The sequence below is a fragment of the Telopea speciosissima genome, chromosome 2 (assembly GCF_018873765.1).
Source record: "Telopea speciosissima isolate NSW1024214 ecotype Mountain lineage chromosome 2, Tspe_v1, whole genome shotgun sequence".
NCBI classification, from domain to species: domain Eukaryota; kingdom Viridiplantae; phylum Streptophyta; class Magnoliopsida; order Proteales; family Proteaceae; genus Telopea; species Telopea speciosissima.
Genome location: NC_057917.1, coordinates 81,753,801 through 81,772,361, shown reverse-complemented (window position 1 = coordinate 81,772,361; position 18,561 = coordinate 81,753,801). Strand labels below are relative to the sequence as shown.

The following is an 18,561-nucleotide window of genomic DNA, read 5'->3' as shown; positions in this document are numbered from 1 at the left end:
CTACTTTTTGTCTTCTTTTTCATCGTCTTCATCGTAGTATTCTTCTTCTTCGTCTTCTCCAGTATCATCATCGTCATAGTACTCTTCATACTCATACTCATCCTCATCATCTTTACCGTCATGTGGCAGATACATGAGCCCCCTTGCCTGCTGTCCTTTCAATCGCTCTTGAATACGGTCTCTGATGGCAGTTCCCTGATTTAAAAAGAAGAAAATAAAAAGAATAAATGTCATAACAACTAACCGGCAAGGAAATCTGGAACTACTAGACTGCTGCATACAAGGAACTAACCATTTTGTGGCAACCTTCCTCGAACATCTCGAGGAAACCAGCAACCCAGCGATCTGCATTCTCCACCCACATAGTATGATTCATTCCAGCAGTTTTTGCCACAGTTTGTATCTGTAAAATTAGGGAAAGATTGCGTCATTACATTCTCTACAGGCCATCAATCATGAAATTAAGAAAGCAGTCCACCTTACAGATGGAAGAATTAACTTGATTGATTTGATTCTATGAAATCAGGGTTTAAAACCCCGGAATCGGGATCCGGATTGGCCCCGGAGGTGGTATATTCCAGGCATCTAGGGTTTTTCTGTACAGAATCAGCCCGAGCCAGATCAGGGGTAGCTCGGGATAGGCCGGTCTGGTCCAATTTTTAAAACCCTGTATGAAATGGAACAAATGGTCTTCCAGACTAGATATGGTTACATCCTCCATTCATACAATTTCTGAAATATCTGGATTTTAAAAACAAAAACACAACTGAATCTTTTTTTCCATTAAGAGAAAAAAAGTATTCTTTTCGTAGTATGTCTGCTTAGATTGAATGGAATCTAGTGACATCATTTCAAAACATAAAACTCTTAAAACTTGAGGGAGGAAACATTCAATGTCTAATTAACCAACAGAACTGTTATCATTAGAGAACCTTTCTGATCTAACTTTGTCATACATGATACAAGTAGACCTATTCATCAATTCATCGTTGATTTTTATATTTTCAGACAAATGTGAACAGGGAAAAGGACAAAAGATGTATGGTACCAATGTTGATTGAAAGATGTCTTCATTGTAATGATCCCTCGTAAAGAAATATCTTTACAAAACAAAGTAATTAGCTGGATTACTTCATCCTATGTAACAACCCCTGCCTGCTCAGCATCTCACCACCGTGCATAAACAAAATACTTTTGACATTTCTACATTAGACCCATATACAATTACACCTACCTTTTCACCAACTTTTTCTTGTTGTTGCTTCACTGTCTCCTGTAGTTTCCTTAAACCCATATTCACTCTCAGCCGCTTCTCCTGATGATAAGAAATAGTGAAAAAAATATCAGTTCCCTCACTCAAAGAGGAGAAAGAGTTGGGAATAATTTCTAGAACGGCATACATCACCAAGTCCACTCTGAATCAAAGGCATAAATTATAGACACATGAACAACAATCATACCTTCACATAACTAACTCCCAGTTCCTTCCTTGAATATCCACGAGCCAAGTTTCGCATCACATACTGGTTATAATCTTTGAGGATCCTCATTATAATGTCTGATGTAGAGATCCCCTCGGTCCGCTTGGTTTCCTTAAACTTGCCAATGGATTTAACCTGGCAACACAATATTTGAACATCATATGATATATGAGAGAGAGAGAGAGAGAGAGAGAAGATGCATCCAAGTTGGTCACTCAAAACTTACAAATTCGTAGACATCCTTTCCAGCTCCACTTGCATCAGCATAACTGCATAAGTTTCATACCAAGCAAGATGTAATTAGCTATGTATGATGACAGAAAAGCAAGGGCTGCTCAATTTAACTGTAGCTGGAAAACGAAAGGAAATGGGAAGAAGGGGGAAGAAATGAACTGATGTATGCAGAAAAACATAAGTGAAGGCATTTCATTTAAGTTTACTTAAAGGAAAGCACAAAAAGAATTCTTATGGGATTTCTAAGAATTGGAAAAGTGGAAAGCAGGGAGAACAACTTGACATTCTTTATTTCTTAAAAAGACTAGCATCAAACCAAAAGATTATTATGTATGCCGGTGTGTATATGGACCGATTAACCTTACGGAAGAGAATCGTGGGCCACATAATCAATTTCATGCTTGTCAAGGAACTCTTTTGTTATCACCCAGGGGGCATCAGGAATAACTTCATCCACCCATCTGCATAAAAATAAAAAAAACAGGCAAAACACTCATGCTCCAGGATTCCAGATTGACACAAGAAAAGGAGGAAGAAGAGAGCGGGGGGGGGGGGGGGGGAGGGACATACATACCTTGCCTAAATTTGTTTATCTGAAAGAAAAAAAAGCTTCTGGAATATTAATTACTAATTAGGACTTGAGAATTGACCCCTTCTTACTAAAAGCAATATTCACTCCTGGAATTTTACTAACAGGAAGCAGACAAGCATACACACACACACAAACCTGCAATGGCGAAGAGATTCATATCGCTCGGATTCGGTCATGACAGTTTTGCCTTTGTACTTGTGAGTGATCTCATCATTGCAGCACCCAACAAGTAAGTAGGTATTCGGTAACCTGTATTTTACAAGTTCAAAATAAGAGTAGATGTTGATCAACTTCAGTATACCATAATGCATGTGAAAATTTCCTCCAGTTTAATGCAAATGAATGAAGTACGCCTCTATAAAGTGCGTAATGAATCAATGATATAAGTGCATTTACGATAACTCACGTTTCTATGCAGGTTTTCATGCATAAAATCAAATTCTCTTAACATGTAGTTAAAGGGTTAGAGTATACAGTAGCTACGGCCGACGGTGGGATTGAAAATGGTACCAGGCTTAACAACTGATGAGTTTAAAGCAGTACATGTGATGTATAGCAATAGTTGCTGAATTGTCTTAAAGGAGGAGGATCATGAGCCTGAATAATCAGCTTAACGTTGATCACTTGATCTCAGCTCCTCATTCTTTATAATTTTAGTTTTACTCCACTGGTCTGGATCTCAATGAATTATCTACTTTCCTTTTTAGGACAAATAAAAAAATTGGTAAGGAAGAATAAAGGAGATGTAGAACAGCAGAAGACGGGCCTAAAGCCACCCAAGAAAGTAGGGAGGAGGGAGAAGTACATACATAACCAAATTTAGTGATGTAGAGGCCATGGCCTGGCTGGACTGGAATGACCCTTTTTGGAGACCTAAGCCCAGACGCAACTGGCCCAACCTGCGTTTCTGGTCCAAATGGGGCTGGTAGTTGATATAAGATGTAATCTTTTAGTTTATTTCATCAAATTTGGGTGTGCAGATTATGTAGGATTTCTTTTGGTAGTTTCTAAATTTGAAATGTTGCTTAGATTATTAAGTTTCCATTTTTAGTTGGGTTTCTATTATCATATAAGGGAGTTTTCCTTTACATTGACAATGTAATACGTGGGAGAGTTCAGATTTGAGAATGAGATTGAATGAAAGAAGTTGGGTCAGTGTTGCTTGTGAGTTGTGATTGTGGCAGTGTTCCTTTTCCCTCTTGCTCTCTCTCTCTTCTCCTTTCCCAAGGTCGTTACCTTGGCTGAATAGAGAGAGCACTCGATCTGTCTCATGCATGTCCTTTTCCCCAAAATGGAGATAAGATTCCATCTCTTAATAAGAATACTTTGCTCCCCCAGAATTGCCAACTCTTTCAAAACTTCCCTCCCTGATCAATAAAGTTGCAACTTTGTTGCCTTATTAGAATTACAGACATTTTGTTGCACCAAGTAAGATCAATAAGACATTGTTTGATCACAATGAAATACTTTAAGATTTAATGGAGGACATCAAATTTAAAGGGAAGGGGGTAACAAATTACAAGATTAATGACCCGATAAAATTCCATTATGATTACATTTGCAGCAAATAAAGGGGTCCTGGTAAACAGATGATCTCAAAGGACTATGGGAATCTAGATAAGGCGGCCTCCCTCACTTTACACAGAACCTACATGATTTGGAAGTGGAACCACTTGTTGGTCTTCCTGCTCCAGTAGCAGAAAACTCCTGAAAAACCTCCAATTAGAGAAGGATAGAGGCATAAAGCATATGGGAAACGAGGTTGAAGTCCTCCCACCCACAGTGGCAAATTTATTTCGATTGACCTCTTGCAGGTAATCTAGAGGAAATTGTAGGTCAAAAACTATCCCAAAAATCCTAGGTGTTACTGTGTTAATATGACTACTAACTATTCACAAAATTAATCACCGGGGTTGTCTTCTTACGGGTACATGAGAAAATTGACACACACAGAGAGAGAGAGGGAGAGGAAACTAGCCGAAGCATCACATCTGTGGGATTAGAGAGAGAGAGAGAGAGAGACTAGCAGAAGTATCACATCTGTGGGGAATCCCCTCCAAAGGGAAAGAGAAATAAAGAGAAACCCATGAGAACATATAAATTATAAATTCAAAAACTCACATAAAACAAATCAAAGAATTAATGGTGTAAGAACAAGAAACAAAGAAAATTTCACAAAAAAAAAAAAGAAATCAAGATGGGTAAGATCTTTACACTTTCTTGGCCTGCTCAAGGGAGCGAGCATGACCGAAGTGGAAGAGATCGTAAATTCCATCAGCGTAAACACGCACGGGCCTGTTGGCCTCTGCAACATCACCACTCGTCTCGTTTTGATTCTCCATTCACTCAATCCCTCTCTCTCTCTCTCTCTCTCTCTCTCTCTCTCTCTCTCTCTGCGTTTTTGGGTGTTTCGATTTCCCATGTCAGTTTCAGCTGTCACCATATTGCTCATTTTCTTGAGAAGCGTATCCGATTGATTCGTAGGATTTTAATGAAAAAATTACAAGATTAGCTACAATCTAGTTTCACACTTTCACTTGGTATTACAAAAATGGCCAACACCGTAACCTCTATACGTTACTTCCTACGAATTGCCAATTTTGTCCTTGAAGTTCCACCGACCCCCTCTCTCTCTCTCTCTCTCTCTGTGTTTCTCGGTGTTTCTCTTTCCCTTGTCAGTTGTCAGTTGTCAGTTGTCAGTTATCACCATATTTTGCTCATTTTCTTTAGAAGCATATCCGATATTTCGGTAGTATTTTCATTAAGGCTATGTTTGGATTTTAGAAACATAATAACATAATAAGACAAAAACTATAAGATGATACTATGATCAATTTTGTGTGTATTTCCATCCAAAGGAATAATTTCATATTAAAATTTAAACAATGCCCTTCTTCTTTCTTCTTCTTCTTATTTCAATAGTAGCACCACCATCATGACGATGAACACGGGTGATGCGATCATGTGAATGAACTCGTGTCTTCATTAAATTATTCTTTTCATGTTAATATCAATAATTAGATGCTGTTAGGTGAATTATCAAAAAATAAAAAGATGCTCTTAGATGTGGAGATTCCTTCTTCACCATGAGTGTAGACTATAAAGAATCCTATTCCAGATTGCAACTCCTTTATTCTTTGAAAATCCAAATAAAATTTGGGAACACAAGGGTCAAGGGTAAGGGATCATACCTCTTGCTAGTCCTTTTAAGTTTTTTGTTAAAACGGGTCTCCAATGTTGGATTATGAATCAATTTTCCCTTCACCCACGAACTTTTCTTAATCACAGTGCTAGACTGAGACCTTATGGGCATTTTGAACCCCACACTACAAGGGGGAATAATTAAGACTCTAGGATGGAGGGTGAACCCTGTCTATGGGTGGAGGAAAAATATCAAAAGTATTCTAGATGCATTAATCATTCGTTACTATTTCACATGAATGAATGGATCTAGTGATGTTTTTAACATTACATACCAATTTAATATGATTTTCAAGACAAATGATGGAATTCACACTTATGACGTAAACACCAAATTATTGCAAGAAAAGTATTTCCAAACTGAACTGTGATGTTAGTATACAAATTTTTTTTTTGGTATACAAATAAGCAATTCTAGAATAATGCAGTTTTCAAGAAACCTTGTGTATTCCACGAAATTCTAATGAATAAATTTTTTTTATTATCGACAAAAAAAAATAACACATTTTTTAGTTTTTTAATAATGCAAAACCTACATTGTTAATATGTCATGTTTTGCAAAATCTTAGAGCACCCATTAGAAAAAAATTTGAAGTGCTGTTTTTAGCAAGCGTTTATAGACATCTCCTGGAGAATATAGTTTTTCTCTAAGGCCCATTAATTTAACCATGATCTAATCTACCACAACGATTTCAAGAACCAGAATCATTAGGCAAATCATCCGATTCGTATTGGAATCAAATAGGGACAATCCCAATTCTGGCCTAGCTAGAGCGGCCGTTCCACATCCCAAAACTAGGAACCTGGGTGATTTCAGCTGATCCAGTTTGGAAACAGCTGGAACCAATCAGACCCTGATTCCGAATTTTGAATCCTTAGGAACAATCTTAACAAAGTTTAACCATGCATATGGATTCTTTGCACCATAGACCCTCTTATGTACTGGTACATGACAACAATTCATAAAGCCAAAACATGTACCTGCTGCCTATGCGTATTTTTCACTCCAGATTTAATGCTCAAACACTATTGTCCTGTCTACTGCCTTACAGGCTGAAGACACAAAAAGTCCCTTAGATAGGATTTCGAATGCAATGCTTACATTAGGAAACAGAAAATCATGAAACTAGAAAGAGACGGCCGAAATAAAATCTAAAAGCATCATATGGATCATGGAATGTATGGAGAACAATGGAAGGGGAGGAAATGAATTTAGCATATGACCTTCATCTTTTCTTAAAGCCATATTTCTTTCGCTCATAAAAGAGATCTGTTTTAGCACTCCCCAAATTGACAATCTTCGGACACCCATCCCTGTCTTTCTCCTGCTGGGTACACTCTTTGCAGTAGTAGGCATCAGATATCCCAACTCCTCCACAAATCACACATCTGCCTTGGAATGATCCATAGTTGCATTCATCGCAGACACGTACAAGTGTACAGGGACGCACATATGAGTCACAAATCACACACTTACCATCACATTTCTCGCAAAGCCGTCCGATGGCAATTCCTGGCTGCTTCCTACACATAATCAGATCTGGGTGATGCTTGGCCATGCTTCTTCAAACTTCTTATTACTTCAAGTGACCTGTTTACCCGCACCACAGATATTACACGTCAGTTCAATGAAACTGATTAATGAGGAGACAAACATCAAAGTAATGGCACAGCAGGACACAAATAGGGAAAAGAGGGGGTTTATTTAGGGGGCTGATGGGGGGGGGGGGGGGGGGACTGAGGCGGCAGGAGGAATTAGTAACATTCGGTGGTTCACATCCAGGACTAGGAGATACCGTACGGCACCATTGTTTTTCAATGATGTTCACAAATCATGTACATTTGCAAGCATTGCAAATACCTTTAAATGGTGTTCCCCTACCCTCAGCTGTGCACCATTTAAAGCTGTATGTCACAGTCCGGTCCAACCACACCAAAAGACGCATCTTTTTTTTAGGAGGTTGGTGGGGGGGGGTGTTGAGGCGGCAGGAAGAATTAGTAACATTCAGTGGTTCACATCCAAGACTAGGAAATACCGCATGGCACCCTTGTTTTTCAATGATGTCCACAAATCAAGTACATCTGTAAGAATTCCAAATACCTTTTCCAACTTTCAAAAGAATGTAATCAAACTTAAAACTACCAGGTCAGATAAATTTTTAGAGAACAGAATGTCAAATGGAACCAATTGAATGGCGTTCCCCCACCCTCAGCTGTGCACCATTTAAAGCTGTATGCCACAGTCCAGTCCAACCACACCAAAAGATGCATCTATTAAAGCTGACCGATATAGGATTGGGAAGAAAGGAGTCTTGAGTCTGTGAAAATCTCCCCCACTCAATCCCTGAAGTCTTTGCCAGGGGGATCCACACTGCAGTGCCTCAACCCACATCCTCAATGTCTCCAGGTCCAGCTCTGAGATCACTCGTCACAGTCCAGTCCAACCACCCCAAAAGCTGCACCTATTGGGGGGAAGAAACTTACCTGCTTATAAGTTATAAGCCCATGACCCTCCCCAAAGATGGCCGATGTGGGATTGGGGAGGGAGGAGTTTTAGTCCACGATATGTATAGCTGAGCAAGGCCAGGCTTCTCAATTCCTTGCCTATGCAAAACTTGTAATGCTAGCTTCAAGCTTGGCCCATGACTTGAAATGTGAGATTTGCTAGGCTAGTTGACGCAGATTGCTACATGAAGACCATGGCCTATTCTAGTCCTGTTGTTCATGGTTTGAACCAGTTTTCTGATTTAACCGAACCTGACTCAAGTTTTGGTTCAGATCTACGTCACCCAATTCGTTTCGACCTAAATAGGCTTAATTTCAAGGCCCCAATGGGTTATAAGGGATTTGGGCACTTTACTTTTGGTTAATTTATTGTAAAAGGGTGTTTTAAAGGGCTGATATTATGGGCCTCATCTAGCAACATGGGATTGGGGTCCAGTTTCTAATTGTTAGGACGCTCTATTTTTCATTTTGCTTTAGTTTACAGCACATTATATAAGCATGTAAGACGAATTTATGAGTGAATGAAGATGGCTATAGCCCAATTGTTCTGTGGTGATTCAGAACTTGGTACTGTGGTGATTTAGTTCCAGTCATGTTGTGGTGATTCCAAGGTCATATCCTTTTTTCTCCTTTATCTTTTTCCTTTCCTCCATTCTAAATGTCAGATTTCTATTTTATTCCTGCGCATACCAGTTTCAGTTTGTTTTCTCTAAGTTGCTACTCTGATCACTAACTATTGCAAGTCTTCTTCTCAGTTTTCAAACCAGGCTTCTAGCGCTGCAATAGTTTTCAACTCAGTAATTGATCTCAAGTTCTGTCGGCAGATCACTGCCTATCGCTGAGTTCTGTTTCAGCATTCTTCTGCCTTTGATCTCATCCTTACTACACCATTCATGATTCAACCAAGGTTTGGATCAGATCAGATCTGTCTCGTTTCTGATATCTGGTTTTCTCCATTGTCCAGTCTTATCTATTCTTCCTCGCCTGCAGTTCTAGATTCTTCGCCTGTGATCAGATAACCATTACTATCTTTAGCTCACATTTTAACTTCCCACAAATATTCTTTATTGAGTGTTAGTTATATTGCACATTACATGGTACAAATAACACCATTTGCATAAGTATTGCAGTTCATACTAGGAAGTCTGAACCTGAAAATGTGTCGGCTGTCATCCTATATTATATCTGCATAGTGTCGAAAGACCAAGTGTTGGAGCATCTCAAGAAACAATCCAAGGCATAGCACATTAGCACCAATACTTCAAAGAGGGATCTATATTCATCATAATAACTTGACCACTTCACAAAGCTTATTCCATTTTGGTAGATCAATGTGGCTGGATAATCAGGCCAAAAAAGTCTAGAGTTGACTCCTAGTATTCACTTCAATACAGAAATCAGAGAGAAACTTACAATCTTACCCCAAAAATAAAACTATACTACTCATATCTAGATTCAACTGAAAACTAAAAGGGTCTAAACCAAAAGAAATGCAGGTAAACACAAACCACATTAACATGGAACAAAACAAGCAAAGCAAGATCTGAAATACAGCTTCCGTAGCTGCTCCACCCTGAAATGACAAGATTTACTTCCAAGTTCCACCGCTTGCCATCAATCTCCTCCCAGCAAATGATTTTCAAGCTCGAATTGATGAAATCGTCCGGTTGTTCTCAAGAAGACCAAAACTCGATTCTTTCCTCAACCCACAGCTCTTGGCGGCAACCAAAGAAAAAGGAGAAGATGGACCGGAACTGCAGAAGCAAGGTTTATGTTCATAGAGTGTAGAACATTAGAAGAAGAATTGAAATGCTGAAGAGGGTTTCGTAATTTTTGTTTAGGGTTCGTAACCTTAGTAAGTTGAGTTACGGAATAAAAAAGGGTGCAGATACGTACGAGTATCAAACGGATAGATGGCAAAAATACGTTTCAAAAATCTGGTGCAATAAAACTCGTATGGCAATTATACGATACATGTTTAATATGGCTGCCCCGGGAGCAAAAATACGGGCATATATTCACTATGCAACAGACATTTACACCACCTAATAAACACAATAACAGGTTTATAATGCAGCAAAATACAGAATAGAATACGTAATGTAAAACAATGGAGCAATCTCCAAAAATATAACAATCTAACACAATGCAACTTTCACACGGAACAAATAAACCACAGTATTTAAAAGTGATGGTTGAAACGGTGGACTGATTCTGAGTAACAAAGCTATGACTGCATATCAGTTCAACAGGCGTTCAGCCAAGGTCATAAAAGAGGCTTAATATTTAGACTTTGAATTGCAGATTTGTAGGTCAAGGTCAATGAATACAAGGTCAACCAACCCACCTTTCATGAAACTTCTACTAATGAATCTCATGTTCTCACGCCATTACCATGGGGCAATGCCTAATCCACGCCGTTGTCAGCCACCACACGGGCTAAAATATTGTTTTAAACATTTGCGCCGGGCTAGTTCAGAACTTTAGATGAGATGGGATAGTCAATTGAGTTCAAACCACTATGGATTTGCTGCATGGAAGTGTGAGATTGAAAAAGCTTATCTGCAGACGCTTTCTTCAATCCTCACCAACCGAAAAAGAAGAATAACATGAATCATCACAAAGGGAAAAGCCCAATGGTGATAAGCATATAATCTTAGAAAAATAATGTAGTAGGAAGTGAACAAGACTGCCTAGAGAAGAGAATAGGGATTATCGTTTATAGGGAAAGCTGGTTCACCGTTCACCACTGTCATCGACGGGAGAAAAAACATAGATATAGAGTACTGACTACGGAGAAGAGGAAGGGACTTACCGAAAAGAGACTCGTCGGCTGCCACTGCGATCTGGGTCTGCAACCAAAATTCGTCACTGCTATCAACTGGGAACGGAGACGGAAAAGAGGAAAAGGGCAGGGGACTCAATACACTTAGAGATTCTCAAGCCGTAGCTCCAATCGATTGGGAACGGAGACGGAGAAGAAGAAAAGGGGGGCAAGGGCTAGGTTCCAAAACCAGAGAAAACGATAACCCGATAGGTCCTTCGGTGTTACTGTGTTAGGTTTCAGTGTTTCACCGTTTCAATTTGGCGATTTGGATATTTGCGTTTTGGATTTTTTTTTTTTTTAAAAAAACAAGAATTATAAAGCAACGTTACTTATGGCTTATGATACGTTTAATATGTATTATACGTGTTTAATATGGTACCGGTAATACGTATTTTTCATTGAAATGTTCGGATACACATATTATACATGTATAATATGTACATTTACTCGTTTGCAACTATCAAAGTTCGAAGGATTTAGCGTTTACCATGTTTAGATGCCAAGAAAAGAAATATATTGACTTGTATCAACTATCAATAGGGTTTGTTTTTTAATCGGGCTGGAACACTCGGTTCAATCGGCACTCATCGGGCTAGCTTGGATCAAATTGAGACTGAGGGACCGGAAAATGAAACCATTGATCCGAAATTCACCCATTAAACATTCGGTTCAGTTTAGCTCGGTCCGAATTTTTTTGGTTAGTTTGGGTTCAATTTTGACACCCTAATCCCTACCAAATTGATTTGCCATGAGATTGAATGTTTGATTTAGATTTTCGATGTGATTTCCATTCATCTATTTTTCATTTGTACTTGATTTAGTTGTCTAATTAGGTAATTATTAACTAATTATAATTTGTCTACAGTTGAGCCTGTAGATGACCATGGCTAGATGACAATATTGATGACACATTCAGTCACAAAATTAAAAACCAACCAGAGAAAACTGATAGTGACGAACCCTCCCGCCTCGATCTCAACCCCACGGTGGTGAGAACATAGTGCACTGGGTACACCCGCTACAAATTGTATTTTGGTTTACTTGTTCTCGCTTGCATTGCTTGGAATCTCTCCACAATTTGACAGATCCACAGTTTTTGTTTTTTTTTTGGTCAAGGACAGATCCACATAGTTAATGGAAGAGTTAAGAGACTCGAAACTTCCTATGCTGTCCATTCAGATTGATTAACAAGGAACCCAGTACTCATAAAACAAGAATCTCAGAACGGAGGATGTTTGGGTTGGTTACCATGGATGGTTGGCTATGGGGAGTGGAGGGTGCTGACCCCGGGGCCCGGGCACCACCTGCAAGTAGGATAGAAATGCCAATATCCTTGACACGCATGGTGCCGATAGTATATACAAGGCTGCGTGCCGCCGTGCCTATCACTCTCCTTTTTTAATAAAGATATGTCCAAAATCTGATACTCCGGAGTCTGGAATTCTGGATGCAGGCTAAAGAACCAATCGAGACATCTCATGAAAGCATAAACGAAAAGGCTTGCACATCTCCAAACAATATAAATCACAATTGGCAAATCCCCTCAAGAAAATTCATAAAAATGTGGGTGATAATGCCTAATTTTCCAAAGATTTATTCTCCTAAGAACACACAGATCTACTGTGATGCCTCATTCAAGCATGACAATGATTCAAATATACATAGACACTGTCTAAAAAACAATCATGGATAACTGAAACAGATCCCCTATTATTACCAAATTTAAATATCACAATGGTTCCTTGACAACTTCAGTGTGTCTGAACACTTTTCACTAATACCACCAAGTATGTTCAGTATTCCTTATTTCCGAAATTCTTGCACCAGAGCTGTGAAGGAATTGGGCGAACAGGTGGATGAGGCCGTTGCTGCAAGAAAACATGGCTTCATTAGCTCTCAACCTAAATATTTTGGTAAAAGTAACAAATGAACAAACACAGATTTAATATTTTGGCAGAGCTTGTTTAACTAATTGATGGGAGCCTACTTCTAACTAGGGTACCAGTATGAATCTGTCTGCTCGGATACCTGAGTGATAAATATATAGCATAGTTCCTATTAATGCTCCCTCCTCACAGACACTTTGGGTCATAAAGTAGCATAATTTCTAAATTGCCTTTCATGCTTATTGCCATGTCTAATAGATAAACTTATAGTTTAATCAGCATTTGGCAATAAAGTGTCAGATTATTCCGGGTCAGATAACCTGTCCCAATTTACTTTTCATGCTTACTACTAGTCTGCTACATACAACAGCTCAAGCTTTAACTAATCAACATTTGGTAATATAATGTGAGATTAATCCGAGTTAACTAACTAGTCCCCAAATTAAACATTTATGGAGGGCTTTTTACATATCAGGATACCTCATGTAGGGCCTAGTACCTCAAATGAGATTGCTTCCCTGTCTTGGGTAGTTAGAGCAGCCCACTATTCTTTGATGTTCCGACAACTATTCTTTGATGTAACAACAATGAAGACAGACCAACTAATCAGCAGGCACACAGCCAAGTACACCACTTTGACTCATTGGCTTTGGCTTCCAAAGAGAACCAGTCTGATCAACCAAGAGACTGATGTTGCATCATGAGGTCCGCTCTTGTGCAACTATACAGAGTTGGATCCTGGGGAGAAGTTCACTATATCCATAACCATAATTCAAAAATGTAATCATGTTCCACAAGCTAAGAAACAAACTAACACAATTTTCAAATGAGTTACCATTAAAAAAAAACATCGATGATCTTTCTAGACTGTTACTCCCATTCCTACTAAGTTGATATTCGCATTGGGTCCAACTGTATAAGACCAAATTTCAACCTTGGATCCTACTGATCAACCAAGAGACTAGTATTGCATCACATGGCCAGCTCTTGTACAACTATACAGAGTTGGATCCCAGGGAGAAGTTCACTATATCCATAGCTCCAAAATGCAATCATGTTCCACAAGCTAAGAAACAAATGAACACAAAGTTTTCAACTGAGTTCCCATAAACAAAATATCTTGATGATCTTTCTAGGCTGTTACTCCCATTCCCACTAAGTTGATATTTTCATTGGGTCCAACTGTATAAGACAAAATCTCAACCTTGGACCCTACTAATGCGTAGTGTCTTAAGATGGGTTTAGCTCTATCATTCACTACCCATCTAATGATGATGGATAAGGTTGATATGATGGAGTGGCATTTTCTTATTTGGATACTTCTGTAGGATTTCAATGCGTAAGGATCATGTACACTAAATTAATATACAAAAAACATTACACAGCTCACAGGGTCCTGTACGAAGATTGCTCATACGTTGTTTTAACCATTACGGGCTCTTATGCCCCAAAATTGTTTGGTCATCACCATAAATGTGAGGCAATGATATCATCTCAATATCTGATTATAAAAAGATTATCCATAAAAAATTGGATCCTAGATTATATGCTTCCTAGGACCACCGAGATTATTTGGCCCAATGCATAGGCAGACATGTGTATTAAAATAGGGAAAATCTTGTCATAACCAAAGTTGGTGAAAAAGAAATTGTAAACTTGCTTTTTTGCCCTTTTTCTTGTATTCAAAAAGAGTGCAAGACAATGGCATCAAGTCACTTTCAAATTATTTTGAAAACCCTTTTTTACCCGACTAAAAGAACTTTTGGGAATAAGAGGAGTAGCAATCAAAAGAAGGTTACAACTTCTCAGTGTACCACTTTGGTTACAATAAGATGCAGCTATTAAAATCTATAAAGGTGTATATAGTAACTTGTTCAATTGTTCATATCATTACATCCATTGAAGTTTAGTTTATACGAACCAATTTATATGCCTATATATATGTACTTGTGGGAAGCTACGTCAACACCCCCCCCCAACCAAGAAAAAAAAAATCTCAGTATATCCTCCTAAGCTTCCTCTTTTCTTTTCCCCTTTCTTTTGTTGTTTTGATTTGTGAACATGGGTGATGGGCCTGCAACCTTTCTTTGGGACAGATCTTAGTTGACACAACTAGAAAGGAGCAAACCTGGATATGATGGCGGTAGAGACTGAGGTATAAATACACATATATCCAATCACGTAGATTCTAAACATAAATAATACAGTATATGTAGTTTCTCGAACAATGACACCACAGGTGCCAAAAGGATAACTGCAATTCGATAATAACATCAAACATTAACACCTTTCTTTCTAACATGAAAACATTTTCAAGGGATTTTGTCTATGTGCATCATACGACTTTCCATCCCAATCAATACCAATATTGTGGGTGATACCAATGGGACTAGTCTAATCTTCCTCCTATTTTGTAACAGTGGCTGTGCATTGGACTTATAGAATAGAACATCTTTTCAATTTTGGCAGTTAATGCATGTTTTAATTTTTATTTTTTTGTACAAGAGTAAATTGTTGGAGAAGGGGGTAACTAATTAATTAAGCAATTTCTTCTTGGAACTCTTGTAGCCTTATCGTTATTGGATGTCAAGTGCTCATCTAAGAGCTTTCCATTCACCCCAACTATTAACTGAAGAGAGTTCCTTAAATCCAAGCAAAATCTCTGAAAACCAATTGACAAGTGATAAATCACTCTCTCTCTACTATTTAAATAGTTGGTGGCATCAAGAAAATTATCAGTACTTTCCATGGGTACAGATAAAAGTGGTAGTGAAGGCTCTAAAAGGATGAAGAATAAGGTAAATTCCAAGTTAAAAGTGGCCATAGATCCTACACAAGGGTTTAGGTTCCAGAGAGATTGTTAATAAATTAGAAGAACTTGAAGAAATGTTGATGCTCTACACAAAACAGGGACTCAACTCATTTAGAAAATAACAACAATAAGATAAAAATATATTGTGCACATTAAGCAATGAGAAGTTATGCACACATACGCTCTGTTACCCATACAATTAATGTACACCCAGAGTTACCGAAGTCAACACAAAATGACATGGGTATGGTGGTGAGGTGTGGGTGTCTGTGTCAGACGCATCCAACAATTGGGACACTCGGACATGGCTGTAAAGAAGAAGAAGATTAGCCATTATTTTTGACACATTAACACCCACTTTTTGACACATTAACCCCTCCCTTATTTGGCACATTGCTCCACCCCACCGATTCTTATTTATGGAGAATGAGTTAAGAAGATGGACACCATGAGGAATAAATAGACGTTTATACCAAGGGTTTATCCTAATAAGTTGGTGATTGTTCTTGCCACTGATGTTTCCCTCCTCTACTATGTTTCTCTCCTCCTTTTTTTCAATCAACTCAGCCAATAAAATAAACATTGTCAGCATTTAATTAGCCTTTCAGAAGTAATAATTGATTGATCTCAGACATCTATAATTCACTTCCGAACCAGATAAAACTGTTCAGATATACAAACTTCCTTTGCAGAGATTGCAGTAAGTCCAAGACAGAGAAATTAAAAACCCAATAAGAGATGACTAACAATCCCACCTTCAACATGAGTTCTGGAGTATCACTTAAGGACTTACATCCCTTTGAACTTCTCTGGATCCATGCTCTCATGCTTAAAAAATGTCATCCAAATTAACAACCTAATTCCCACTCACTACCCTGTCAGCTTTCTATCAATTTTGGAATACTTTCATTGGACCTCCAATTGCAAGCAAAACACTTTACCCAATACAATTTGACCAACACATGATCTTCAACTTGACAGGGTGTGAATTATGAAACATCGTCAGCTCAAAATTTTTGGAAATCTTCCAACCCTCTATTTCATGTGCAGCTCTCTGTATTATTCATTTCAGAAGAAAAAAGATTCACCAGTGACACGGCATCCTCCTTTGTCTACAACTACCAGCCCACAAGCACCCACGAGAAACACAGCAGTAAGCACCAAATTGAAAATCCCCAAAGGCAGCCCAAAAAGCAAATGAACAAATCATTCACTTTTCCAAAAATGAGAGAAAGATTCCCAAAGACGCCAAGGTAGATGACAACGAATGCGATTTACAAATCCGAAGAACTGGTAAGCACTAAATTATACCTATAAAACGCTAACCCCGATTTTCAATCAGACCTTATATTATATAATTCCATTCAATAATAAATTTACAGAAGCATCAAAACCAAATCTTTCACCGAAAGAACAATCTAATTAGCAACCACAGACAAAACAATCCATAACATAAACACAAAACATAACGAGAAGAGAAATCGAAACCTCGAGCTCTGCGGATTTCATGGCGATGGGAATGCAAATAAGAAAGATCCCGGCCATGGCGATAGCCGTGTTTCTCTTCCAGTGCTTAGGCCTGCAGTTTGGGCCACCAGTCATAGTCCAAACCTTGGCTCTGAAATCTCCATGGGTTCCATCTGCGTGACCGTGTTCTCCACCCGCCATGAATGCTCTATTCCCTCTATTTCTTCGACTACTCAGAGTGGTCCTTCGCCTTCAACAGTAATCAGTAATGTGAAAGGGGGAGAGGAAAGGATGTCTTACTGTCTTATTGCCAGAATGTGAAACGGAAGAGTCGATCCCGTGACCTCTTGTACCCCATCGGCAAAACATCGACCAATCGAGCAAGCGTTCACTATTTCTTTTTCAAATTAAGAACTAAGAACGGTGGGGCCCATCTCTTATACCCACATCACGGGTTGAGGAATCAGCATCGGATCACGAATTGAATAATATACCCTTATGTTTAGTAAGGGTGCACTGCCCCTATGTCCGGACATAGGGGTGCATGAAATGACCGTTACATTCTTATGGAAAAGTAGAAAATCTCAGGGGTACAATAGTTATTTTGCGCACTCCTGTGCCTGGGTGCAGGGGCAGTTGTAGTGCACCGCATGGGTCCAGGTAGCATTCTTTACAAAATAAATTAAAAAAAAAAAAAGAAATATAGTTCAAGATTAGGTGTGAGGCTAATGAAGGCTCATATGTAGATAAAGCCCACACGAGGTCTTGTGTAATAAACCTACCAGAGTTCATTAGGAATCAAATGTATCTCTTAAGCTGCCTTTGATTGCAAGGGAAATTAAAGGAAAGGTAAATGAAATTTTCAAACATAAAAAAAATAACTTTTGTAATCATTATCCCATATAATTATATTACTAACTCCAAATTATTTCATATTTAGTTATAAAAATACATTTTATTTTGCATCTAAATTACATCCAAAAAAGCATCATTACTAAATATGGTAAGAAATTTAAGTGATGTATATAATCTCGTTGATAATGGTTACCAAAATTTCTTTTTTGGGTTTGAAAATTTTCATTTTCCTTCCCTTTAATATCCCTTGCAACCATTCAGAGTCTCAATTTTGATATTTCTCTATCTCTTCAACATAATAGAAACCTTTGAATGCTTCAACAGAACAAGGTAATTTGAGTTCAATTTGAAGGAGGTAAAATAATATGAGATAGTCCTAAAATGACTCTTGTAGGAGAAGTAGTGAAAAAAGACATGTATAGCTTAGGACTAGTAATAAGTGTGATCTTTGAATAGAATCGATTGGAGAAAAAAATGATCCATATAAAATAGAATTGATTGGAGGAAAAAAAAATTGATCCATATAACTGATTCCATTTAGTTTGACTTGAGTTGAGTTGGATATTTGTGCTTTCATAATCATGAATTTTGGTATCAATATCATATCAACCAATGCATATCGATATTTGTTAGTACTCGATACATGGATTGAGAGAATAAATAAAAAAATGACTTGGAATTTAGATCATAGTTACAATATA

At 38.2% G+C, this 18,561-nt stretch overlaps 3 protein-coding genes across 3 annotated transcripts; all 3 read right to left on the bottom strand.

The window, feature by feature from the left end:
* Window positions 1-4,719, bottom strand: LOC122649458 (choline-phosphate cytidylyltransferase 2-like). The gene is made up of 8 exons (XM_043842630.1): window positions 4,522-4,719; window positions 2,443-2,556; window positions 2,081-2,176; window positions 1,708-1,750; window positions 1,461-1,616; window positions 1,235-1,315; window positions 293-403; window positions 1-195 (listed from the first exon to the last, which is right to left on the bottom strand). Exons 1-8 carry the CDS (start codon window positions 4,647-4,649, stop codon window positions 1-3), a joined length of 924 nt encoding a protein of 307 aa, XP_043698565.1. The 5' UTR covers window positions 4,650-4,719.
* A 1,955-nt stretch (window positions 4,720-6,674) lies between these two features.
* On the bottom strand, window positions 6,675-7,108 carry LOC122652144 (PHD finger-like domain-containing protein 5A). Its single transcript, XM_043845816.1, has one exon. It carries the CDS (start codon window positions 7,065-7,067, stop codon window positions 6,735-6,737), a length of 333 nt encoding a protein of 110 aa, XP_043701751.1. The 5' UTR covers window positions 7,068-7,108; the 3' UTR covers window positions 6,675-6,734.
* Window positions 7,109-12,414: 5,306 nt separating this feature from the next.
* Window positions 12,415-17,239, bottom strand: LOC122649759. Its single transcript, XM_043842999.1, has 2 exons — window positions 17,027-17,239; window positions 12,415-12,708 (listed from the first exon to the last, which is right to left on the bottom strand). Exons 1-2 carry the CDS (start codon window positions 17,204-17,206, stop codon window positions 12,634-12,636), a joined length of 255 nt encoding a protein of 84 aa, XP_043698934.1. The 5' UTR covers window positions 17,207-17,239; the 3' UTR covers window positions 12,415-12,633.
* Window positions 17,240-18,561: the final 1,322 nt, after the last annotated feature.

Excerpts from the sequence above, each read along its gene's own strand:
- LOC122652144 (XM_043845816.1), bottom strand. The coding sequence starts at position 7,067 with ATGGCCAAGCATCACCCAGATCTGATTATGTGTAGGAAGCAGCCAGGA.
- LOC122649759 (XM_043842999.1), bottom strand. The coding sequence starts at position 17,206 with ATGGCGGGTGGAGAACACGGTCACGCAGATGGAACCCATGGAGATTTC. Across the intron at positions 12,709-17,026 it reads TGAAATCCGCAGAGCTCGAG|CAACGGCCTCATCCACCTGT; the intron begins GTTTCGATTTCT and ends GTTTTCTTGCAG.
- LOC122649458 (XM_043842630.1), bottom strand. The coding sequence starts at position 4,649 with ATGGAGAATCAAAACGAGACGAGTGGTGATGTTGCAGAGGCCAACAGG. Across the intron at positions 2,177-2,442 it reads GAATCTCTTCGCCATTGCAG|ATGGGTGGATGAAGTTATTC; the intron begins GTTTGTGTGTGT and ends ATTTTTATGCAG. Across the intron at positions 404-1,234 it reads AAGAAAAAGTTGGTGAAAAG|ATACAAACTGTGGCAAAAAC; the intron begins GTAGGTGTAATT and ends CTAATTTTACAG.